At 45.3% G+C, this 11,369-nt stretch overlaps 1 protein-coding gene across 3 annotated transcripts in view; it reads right to left on the bottom strand.

Moving 5' to 3' along the window:
- Positions 1-1,222: 1,222 nt before the first annotated feature.
- Positions 1,223-11,369, bottom strand: part of FBXO9 (F-box protein 9) — a 44,020-nt gene continuing 33,873 nt past the window's right edge. For 2 of the 3 annotated variants that reach the window (XM_015423983.1, XM_015423985.1), the window contains 2 exons: positions 10,383-10,537; positions 1,223-3,652 (listed from right to left, as the gene is read on the bottom strand). In XM_015423983.1, coding sequence (XP_015279469.1) covers positions 3,544-3,652; positions 10,383-10,537 — 264 coding nt within the window. In that variant the 3' untranslated portion in view covers positions 1,223-3,543. The remainder of the gene's footprint in view (positions 3,653-10,382; positions 10,538-11,369) is intronic. The other variant, XM_015423984.1, reaches the window with a different exon arrangement.

Genomic DNA, 11,369 nt, shown 5'->3' with positions numbered 1-11,369 from the left:
GGTTTATTTTTCCAGATCAACTATTGTACAACGTGTTATTTTATTGTCAACAAGAGCCAGCCTTATCATGAAGAAATTATGCTGCAATATAGAATTAAATGACTTGTTAAATTTTAACATGACAAACATTTTCAAAGTTTAGTCTACCCACTTTTTTCAGATTCTCGTTTAAGCAATTAAGCTAGCCTATTACTAATAAATCTAAATTAAAGTGCAATATTGCTGAAATTAGACCATTTTTGTTAAATGTTTCATGAATACATTTCTATCACTCAGGTGTTTGACTGCAATGAAATATTCCATTAAGTGAAGAAGGCAATTTGCAATTTCATGGCTTATTTGACACGCTCTCTAAGTCACATCCTACTTTTTCATTGCATCATGGGGTCATCTGATACTAACAGCAAGAGCAAGGACCTTTGGTCCCCTAGCCCTACAAGTGTCAGGGTCACACAATCATTTACAAGCAGGCACTTCTAGTCCTACCACTCTCTCCAGCTCTTCTGTTCTCTCCTCTCGAGCTACACAGCCTAACTTCACTTACCGATTTTTGGCATGCCTGTTGGCTTATCTGACAGGAAGCATGAAACAATACAGAAGTACTCATCACAGGGGCATAGGGTTATTGTTGCCAATTAGCCAGAATGTTACACAAGGGGAGGACATGCTGCATCACATAATACATGAAGATTTTGTTCTGCTGAATGCAAAATATATATGTAGTGCTGATCCATTGTGTCGCTGCTTAATAAAAAGTCCATAAAGATGTGTGCCTTTTCTAAAAAGCAGGATGTATTTATTAAGAGGGTATGGGCATGTCTTGGTGCCCCAGATATTACAGACTTGCCAGTCAGCTAAATTAACCTCCCCTAAATCCAATATCACTCTGCAGTCTTACCTCAGCCACTCTGAGTGTCGTGCAGCATCTTAGATATGGAGAAGGTGGTGAAGGATATTAGATACCAGACTTTTCCACAGGGAAGACATCAAAGAGCACTTGCCCTTTGCTCTTTTTAAAAGACTTCCATAGAAAAGAAACTCTGCACAATCTTAGAAGCACTTAGTGAAACACACCAACCCTATGCTGATCACAAACAGCCGAGCATCAGGACAACCACTGCATTTGCTGTGTGGAATAGAGGCTTGCATTTGAACTGGCAACAGTTTTTGAGAACTGGTCTCTTATTAACACAATTCTTTTTAAAATAAATGTTTTGAATACTGAAATATAATTTGATAAATGCCAACACTACTTAAGGTGGATCCAGTTTCTTGTTCTAACAATGCACTTAATTCTGCAATTGTGTAACTGCAGCATAGAATAAGGTACTGGATGGACTATCATCTTTATTTGGATAGTACCCTTCGCTATCAAAAAAGTGAAAGATAAAAAAGGCAGCAACATCCTACATAAGAAATAAACAGAGGAGGAAAGTCAAGTGGAATTTAGCATTTGAAAGAGTAGTACTGATTATGGAAATATGCAAGCAACCATCAGTGCTCATCCTTTACTACTTGTGCTTATGGGATCTGACATTTGATCAGACTAAATTTTTAAACAACCTTCAACCATATTTTAAGAATAAGTAATATTTTACTTTCTGGTATTCAGTTTTATGATAGTGACAGATGTTGCTCTTTGTAGTTGCACTGCTTTAATCCAAATAAAATTAAATTACTTTCAACTATGTTTTGAGAAAAATGCCAGAAATAATGGAGATTTAATTTAAGCAATAACATTAAAATGTAAATGTATGCCATTTGTATGGTTTTCCTACATAAAAGCATGCCAGTAAATCTTGGCTGACCTACATTTGCTGTTGTTTGGATTTGACAATTCTAGCAACTAAGTTCAGAATAGCACTGAATTCCAGGTATAGGCAGACTTCTTATTGCATAACAATCAGAAAATGTTGTATGTATCCAAAGGGACTGTCGTGTTTCTCAAAAAGCAGTATCACATAACACACAGAAAATTGTTACAAAACTGAGGCAAGTTTCAAAAGGTGTTTATGACCCACTCACTGCTCAGGTTTAAAAAATCCTACCTACTGCTCAAGGTTGTTATAAAACAGATCCCAGCCATTGTTTTCAAATGCAGACCATGACAGTCAAATTTTAGGCATTGTACATCTAGGACTGTTACTGACGTGCTCGGCAGTGTTTGAGGTATTAAAAACGGTCACCAGCACTTTATTGCCTAGGTTAAAGTCTCAAGTGTTTTAAGATTCCTTCTACGTAGTGTGCCATAAACACAAGTATTTTGCTTTAAAAAGCCAAAGTGGCAGAGAAGATCACTGGCTGAACCTGCCCAAGTCATTTGCTCTGTCTAACATGGACCAGGCAGCTAAAATGGGATAACCAATCTGGATACGTTACCCTGAAATGCTTAAAAGAAGCATGCAATAAAGTAATAACACAATTCATAATTTTGTGTTCCATTATAAAGAAAGAAAGCTTACACAACTTGGCAGAAGAAAAACATTTAGAAATTTTTAGTTTTATGACTGAAAATACATATTTATGATAAGCATCATACAGCACTTGCATCCAACTCCCAAAGTACATATGCAGGAGCAGCAGCACACACGGTACCTGAACATCTGTAGGAGTCCCCGAAAGCAAAAGTTAGTTTAGTGTGACAAAACACCCAAGGGGTTTGCAGCATTCTTAGTTAGGTGAAATTAAATGAACAAAAGACGAACATACTTGAGTACAGCCCTATTCTCATTTGCATAACTCAATTCAAACAACACACATTCAAGTTCAGTGGTCTGTAGTGTTGCAGCATGAAATATTCCTTTTGACACCACCCCTGGAGAGTTGCTCTCTCAATGCAGAAGTCCTTTCCTAGATTCAACAAGCAGAGAAAGGCGGCCACTTCCCCAATGTAGCTAGGCTTCTCTTGGCACTCTTATCTTCCACTCTTTTTGATGATCATTTGAAACAATTCCCAAATGAAGGATGGTATCTGAGGCTGAACTTCCAACATCTTTAAGTTTGTTTGCCTTTGCTTAATTTTTTCATAAGGCTGCAGATTACACCAAAGTCTTTCACTTCTTGAAAGGCAACCCAAATACAAGAATTTCAAAGTAAACATTTATTTTCGGTTCCTGTAGGCCACACACAGATGTAGGACAAATTCTTCACATTTTGAGCCTTCCCTCACAAAGCACGCAATCTATGTCTTATATACAGCAGTAGGTTTATAATGTTTCCTGAACTTAAGGTGCATAGGCAGATGAAGCCTTACGCTGGAGAGAGAACAGCTTATAAATCTTCTCATAAACCGACAGAGTAAAAATGCCTCTTTATGTTATCAAAGTCTTTTCACAACATAAACAAGTTTAAAATAAAATGTAAACTTGACTTCAGACCAATAAAATAACCCAGCACCCTAAATCAAATGTATTTCCAGTATATATTCTTCCAAAAACATCCCCCCATTTTAAAATAAAATTCAAATATATATACACATTTATAACTTAAGTGATGTTTGCTGTAATTTCTTCATGCAAGAGTAAGAGAAGAGATGTTAACTCCTTAGAGAGGCTTTTCTGAAAATGCAGTAAAGCTCTTCACCCGTGCAAAGAACAAAGGGGTGTACATCTTGTCAATGTCAAAAGAAGAGACTGCGGTCTCACCAGTAGATCTATAGGAAAGTATTACAAAAATGTATTAGATCTGCCCAGTATCTTAAGTGCAAAGTAATGAACTACATGATGTTCTCATCTCTCGCTATCTTTGTCAAGCCAACCTGTTATTTGTACTTATGGTCTAAGTCAGGATCGACCCTTGGCACTTACCGTGAGGGGTCCTTCTACTCTGAGGAAAGGAAGACATCTTGGGTGATTCCCACCATCCTATCAGGGAGAGGCAGGAACCAAATCTTTCTTCCTCTTCCTGTGTGGTGTGGGAATGCCCCCTTCTCAGTTCGGGAGACTCCCAGCAGCAATACTGAATACAATTTACTCCTACTAATGAACAGAGAAAAAACTCCAAACATGAAGGTAAACTTTGAATGGAATGATAGGAAGTAACGTGGATATGACATGAAACCCAGTGAGAATAACAATGGAAAAGAAAGTGGAAGAAGAGATAGATTAAATCACATATCAGAGAAGAGAAAGAGGCGAGAGAGCGATGCATTGGGTGGGGCAAGATGTCCTCCTTTCCTCAGTGTAGAAGGACCCCTCATGGTAAGTGCCAAGGGTCGTTCTCCCGCTGAGGCGGAGGACATCTTGGGTACTTCCAAAGCAGTACCTTAAACCCTGGGCGGGAGATCGCTCTCCTCTTCTACGACGTGTTGAAGGACTCTTCTTCTGAAGGAAGCGTCAGCCAAGTCATATACATTCAGCTTTTAATGCCTAACGAAGGTGGAAATGGATGACCAAGTTGTGGCCCTACAGACTTCCTCAACCGAAGCGTGTTTCGCCAATGCTGCATTGGTGGATGCACTCCTGACTGAGTGAGCTGTGATCCCGGAGGGGACTTCAAGATTGAGGGTTTTGTAAGCTTCCACTATACATGATTTGATTGTGAAGCTAACTGCAGACTTGGACATCTTATTCCCCAAGTTTGGAGGTGAGATGTTAATGAACATGGACTCAGTTTTTCTAATGTGGGCAGTACGAATTAGGTAAGCTTTGAGGGCTCTGCGAACGTCCAATATGTGCCAGGCCCTTTCTCGAGGATATTTTGGGTCTGGACAGAAGGAGGGGAGGTAAATTTCTTGAGAGTTATGAAACCTAGAAACTACCTTCGGTATGAATGTCCGGTCTGTACGAAACACTACCTTGTGGAAAACACACAGGCCAGGCTTCGTAGAGAGTGCCCCGATTTCAGAGATATGTCTGGCTGAGGTCATGGCCACCAGGAATATCGCTTTCATGTGTAACCATTTCTGAAGAATGTCCTCAATGGGTTCAAATGGTGCCTTGGTAAGGGCGGACAGGACCGTATGCAGTCTCCATGTTGGAAGTCTGTGTACTTGAGGAGGGCTGTGTAGTGTTGCTCCTCTCAGAAACCTACGTATGTGTGGATATGCAAACAAGGAATGACCCCTCGCATGGGGAAGCACAGAAGCCAAAGCTGTGACTTGTTTCTTAAGTGTTGCTGGTTTCAGACCGGATTTGAGGCCATCATTCAGGAAATCCAAGATGGAACAAATAGGAGATTTCATGGCGTCCACGGATTTTCTTCTACACCACCTGTAAAAGGCTTTCCAAGTGGCATTATATATTTTAATAGCAGAATACTTTCTAGAAGAAAGGATTGCATCTGTCACATCTGAAGAATATCCAAGCCTCAAGTAAGAGAACCGTCCAAGTTCCAAACGATCAAAAGTAGACATTCTGGGTATGGATGCCACACTGGACCTTGGATGAGCATGTCTGGAAATATGGGTAGACGCAGAGGCGGAGACATGGACATTTGTTGCAGAGTCAAGAACCACAGCTGAAGAGGCCACCACGGGGTTACCAGGAGAACTGTAGCCTTCTGTTGTTTTATCCTCCACAGTACTTTGGGTAATATCAGAATGGAAGGAAACACATACATTAGACCCTTTGACAAGGCATCCGATGCCTCCTCTCTGTCATGGACGAACCTGGTGAAGAACGGGCCTCTGTCAGCTGGCAGGCCTCACTCTGCTCACCCCTCCTTTGCCTGACCTGGCACCTGAAGGGGCAGTTCTTCTCCACTGCCTCTGGGTATTGTTGATACCACTGTCCCTGTCTTGGGCTCTGGTTAGGCAGGACAGCCTCCTAACCTCCCTCCGGTCTTACTAGGAACCCGCCTTGGGGCTTCCTGGCAATCTTTAGGGCTCCCCTAGAGAGTTGGCAACTGACCGTTCTGCCCCTATTCTCCTCCTCAGGGAGTCCCTGACCCACCCCTAGCGTACCCAAGCGGCTGGGGGAACTAGGTGGTACAGAGAGATCTCACTCCTTTATCATTTAAAGGATTTATTTGAAAACAATTAACTATTTACAGGCATACAGTGAACTGAAGAATCAAAAATAAAGGTGACAAAACTGCTCCATCTCTCCCTTCTCTGCACTCATACCCTGTCTAAATGGACTGCAGATTGCTTCATTTCATTGGAGAAGGTTAGATCAGCATGTCTCCCAACATGGCCTCTGCCTCCTGCAGACTCCAACCAAAAGTCTGACTGGCTTCAGACTTCTCACAGACTGACTTCTGATAGACTGACTTCCCGCCCAAAACTCCACTATATAAAACAGCAGATTCCCGCCCAGGAAGTGGCTCTCCCTCCTGCAGCATTCTGGGGCAGATCTCCTCACAACCTTGATGGATTTCCTGTCCTCTCTAGGGAGCTGCCCTCAGATTGCTGGATGACAGAGAGACCTAAAGAGTGGGCCATTCTCTTGACTAAATCAGTGTAGGAGGTAAGCTTGTCCAGTGGAGATACAGGTAAGTCCTCCGCAACGTCTTGGTTGGGAGATGCAAGGTCTGGAGAGGTATGAGCCTCAGAAGCCTCCGTATCTGAGTCCTCTTCCATGAAATCAGAGGAGTCTTGTTGTGGCATGTGGACCGAAATGTCCTGTTGAGAAGGTACTGGTTTCCGTTGGACGACAAGGAACGACAGGGTTTGGAGTGACCGGAGGATTGAGAGGACGACTTGGTTCCAGAGTATGGTGGGACGGATCGACTATAAGAGGACGCGACAGAGATGCTGAAGGTCTCAACTTGTGTGGGGATCTCGACCTATGGAGTGGGTTGAGGACCGATCCCAATCAGAATAGCCCGCTGGAGTCAACCACAGCATGGACGGTGGGTAAGCCCCGTAGAGGTACCTCAACTGTCGTTGATCCCACGGTATTGGCGATGGGGGAGGCAGGAAGACTCTGGGGGAGCGGCTTCTGGACCGTGGACGTCTGGGAGACAAGGCAATAGCTTGTTTGTGTGTATTGTCCCTGTAATGTCGGTCGTCGATATCGACAGATTGAGTGAGCAGACGAGGAGGGTGACGCTGCGTGTCACATGAGGCATATCAGTGCCAACGTGGATCAACGTCGGGAGCTTCTGATACCGTCGATGTCGACGACGGAGGAGGAGACGGAGAATGCTCTGCATCCATCTGATGACTTAGGAGCTCTACCGTTTCGATGTCGGAGTAAGGAGGCTCCATCTGGTGGACAGGGGAGTCCAATACATGGATGGTCGGTATCGGTGGAGGGACTTGGGCCTCCAATATCGATACTGCCGTTTTTTCATGTCTAAAAGCTAGTAATTCTCCAACTCGTCTTGCTGAAGTGACAGCAACAAGAAAGGCCGTTTTCCATGACAGGAGTTTTAGGTCGCAGGTTGTGAGTGGCTCAAAAGGTTTCCTGGTGAGTTGGCGAAGGACCAGGGGAAGGTCCCAGGGGACGACAGGAGTTTTGATGGGAGGGTAGAGGTGCAACAGTCCCTTCAAAAAACGTTTGGAAAGTGGGTGCGAGAACAGTGTGCATCTCTCAACTTGAACATGATAGGCCGAAAGTGCGGCCAAATAAACCTTTAACAAGGAGTGAGAAAGTCCCGAGTCAGCGAGAGACAGAAGGAATTGAAAAACTTTCTCGAGATCTGCGGAGGTGGCTCGAGGGGCATTGTCACCCAAGGTGGAACAAAATTCTTGCCACTTGTAGTGATACGAACTTTGTGTATTGGGCTTTCTGGAGTTTAGCAAAACGTTTGCTATGCGGGCGGAAAAGCTGTTGACGCTACTCTCCAGGCTGTCAACTTAATTTGTGGCACGTCGTGGTATAGGAGAGGGGACTCAGATAGGAAGAGGAGGTCCTGTGCTGGAGGAAACTGGTGGTAGATTCCCGCTGACAGGTTGAGGATGGTTGAGAACCATGGTTGCCTTGGCCACCACGGAGTTATGAGGACACAGTCCGCTCTGTTGCTGATGATTTTGCGGACCACTCTCAGGAGCAGAGGCAGTGGAGGGAAGAGGTAGAGAAATCCTCTGGACCACGGAAAGAGGAGACCGTCCCCTAGAGACTGTGGGTCCCTGCCACCTCGGCTGAGGAACAGAGGACACTTTTTGTTCGCTCTGGTGGCAAAAACATCTATTTGGGGAACTCCCACCTGCGGAAGAGTGGGAGAAGGTAAGTTGGGTTCATTTCCCACTCGTGCAGACTGAGTTCAGCCCAACTCAGGTGGTCTGCCTTCACATTCATGTGACCCAGGATGTGAGTGGCGACTAAGAAGATGTTGTGGGCGATGCAGAAGTGCCATACATGGAGGGTAAAGTCGCAGAGATGTTGGGAGACTGTGCCCCCTTGCCTGTTCACATAGCTGAGGGCAGTAGTATTGTCTGTGAGGACTGTGACACACTTCCCCTTGATTAGGGGCAGGAAGCAGGTAATGACGAATTGTATTGCCAGAAGCTCTAGGAAATTTATGTGCCGACGTCAGTTTTGTGCGTCCCATCTGCCTCTGACACGAAGTCCCATCATGTGGGCAACCCAGCCCGAAAGGGAGGCATCTGTTGTTATGGTGATCCTGGGTGCAGGTGCATGGAACGGAGCTTCTTGTAAAAGATTGGAGGGGGCGGTCCACCAAAGTAAGGAGTCCCGTACTTTGAGCGGCGGGGACAGGTGGGTGGAATGTGTGTCTCGCTGTGGGTTGAAATTGCGAATAAACCAAAGCTGTAGGATACGCATTTTTAGCTTGGCGAAGACCAGGACGGATGTGGTAGCAGCCATCAGACCAAGGAGCCTCTGTATTTGGAAAGCCGTTACCGAGGGTCGAGTACAGATGACAGTGGCAAGAGTCATGATGTCCGCGGCCCTGTTTTGTGGCAGGTAGGCTCTGCAAGCTGTGGAGTCCAGTAACGCACCAATGTACTGTATTTTCTGGACCGGTCGAAGTTGAGATTTTTCCAGGTTTACTTGTAGACCTAGGTTTTCCAGGAGGACTAGCGTCTCGTTGATTTTTGAGACTAGATCATCCCTGGAAGTTGCTACCAAGAGCCAATCGTCGATGTACGGGTAGATGGCGATACCCTTGAGACGGAGGAAGGCTGAGACCACCACCACTGTCTTTGTGAAGACTCTCGGCACGCTTGAGAGGCCGAATGGCAGGGCTGTATATTGGTAATGATGTTGACCAATAGCAAAGCGTAGGTATTGGCGATGGGACGGGTGGATAGTGAGGTGGAAGTATGCGTCTTGGAGGTCTAGAGTGGCCATCCAGACGTTCCTCTGGAGAAGTGGCAGGATTTGCTGCAGGGACACCATGCGGAAGTGGTGGTATTTGACGAAGCAGTTTAGCGCCCGTAGGTCTAAGATTGGTCGAACACCTCCATCCCGCTTTGGGACGGTGAAAAAGTGGAAATAGAATCCCTTGCCCCTTAGATGTAGCGGCACTTGCTCTATGGCTCCCTTCTGCAGAAGGACAGACACTTCTTTGAGGAGGGCCGAAGAAGGGGGCGTGGAGGCAAAGACAGGGGTAATGGGGTTCTGATGAAATTCTGTGCAATAGCCCTGGGTCAGGATGGACAGCACCCATTTGTCTGTGGTGATGTGACGCCAGGTTTGGAGAAAAGGGGTTAGACGGGTTGGATTTGACTTGGAAAAAGAAAGAAAGCTGAGGAAAAAATCAGAAGAGCCTGTGAGGCAAAAATAGTACCGATCAGACTGTCGAATAGAGGTGCTTCCAGCGCGGCGGAAAGAAAGGAACTGGCGGGATGTCCGTGCCCACCCCTCTGGGCATGCGTGGTGTGGTTCCTGCGCATGCCCGAGGTCGGTGCGAAAATCCGTTAAGAGTGTGCTACAATGCCGATCGATCCAGCGCATGCACACTGAATCCCATGGGTGTGAAGCACAGAGACCATGTTGAAGATTTATTTTTACACACATTCAACCTCAATCCACTGAAGGACATATGGGAAAAGGTTTCACAAAAGGCAGCTGCTGAGGGAATGGGCTGGGTAGTTTCTTCATTTAGCATCCAGGGACTCATGAGATCCCCCCCCCTCTCCCCCTCACACACACACACAAAACAGCCTTATACTAACTCAGACCATTGGTCCATCAAGGTCAGTATTGTCTACTCAGATTGGCAGCAGGGCCTCAGATCAAGGTCTTTCACATCACCCACTCCCTGATCATTGTACCTGGAAATGTGGGGGACTGAACCAGGGACCTTCTGCATGCTAAACAGATGCTCTACCACTGAGTCAAATCACTAAATACAGCCCCTTCCCTTAATATGTTTGTCTAGAAAGCTGAGAGTGATGGGAGTATAATGTCATCTAACACAGTCTGGGGGACTGCAACAGGCTCAGATCAAAGTAGACCTAGATATCCTATTTATCCAACCAAACAGTACCCTGTGTCATCTTTCTTAGGTTTCGCCCCTCCCTTTAAACTTACTTGTAAGTAATATGACAAGAGTGATGAATCCAGACAAGTTTGTTGAATCTCTGGCGTCCACTGGAACACAGCTGTAGCCCTACATGAAAACTGTGATCGGTTTCTTGCACAGGGACGCGGCAGAAATATCTGTACTTGTGGTAGTCAATTGGTTTCTATATGACAAGCAAGGGGGGGGGGGAATCTATCAAGAATATGCAGCTGTAGAGATGATTTCCAAATTGGTATATGAGTCAGAATTGATAATGAATTACACAATCCACATATTTTCATTTGTACAAAACATTATAAGTTCTAAATCATTTACCATGTAATGGCTAGACTTGAGAAATTAGAACATCAATGGGCTATCAAGATAAAAAAATCAGCACCCACTCAGTGTGGACAAAGAACTCATTTTACAGGAAACTGGATATGCTATTCATTTGTAGCATATATTAAAAAGCATACAAGCATCCTAAGTATAAAAAAACAGGTTGCTTACCAGTAACTGGTGATCTTCGAGTGGTCATCTGTGCTTCACACCAATGGGATCTAGTGCGCCTGCGCTGGATCTGCCGGTGCCTAGCAAGCTCTCTTACAAGGATTTTCGTGCCTGGCCCAACTGAGCATGCTCAGGAGCCCCAGTGAGCATGCCCAGAAGGGCAGGCACGGACATCCCGCCAGTTCCTACCAACCGCTGCACATCAATCTCCTAACAAAACAAGTAGAAGAAGACAGCAGCGGGGCAGGAGGGCGGGTGGTGTGAATGCACAGATGACCACTCGAAGATCACCAGTTACTGGTAAGCAACCTGTTTATCTTCTTCGTGGTCTCTGTGCTTCACACCAATGGGAGATTAGCGAGCAGTAGCCTACCTGGAGGCGGGTGCTGTCAGGTGTTTACTGCTTAGCCGATGATAAAACCTGACGTCCCAGACTGTCACAGGTGGACTGGCGGACGTCTAGGGCGTAGTGCCTGATAAAGGTAGTAGGCGTGGCCCAGGTT

Source organism: Gekko japonicus, unplaced genomic scaffold, assembly GCF_001447785.1.
Source record: "Gekko japonicus isolate JY-2015 unplaced genomic scaffold, Gekko_japonicus_V1.1 scaffold391, whole genome shotgun sequence".
NCBI lineage: Eukaryota > Metazoa > Chordata > Lepidosauria > Squamata > Gekkonidae > Gekko > Gekko japonicus.
The sequence above is the reverse complement of the archived record's forward strand: the minus strand, read 5'-3'. Positions and strand labels throughout refer to the sequence as shown.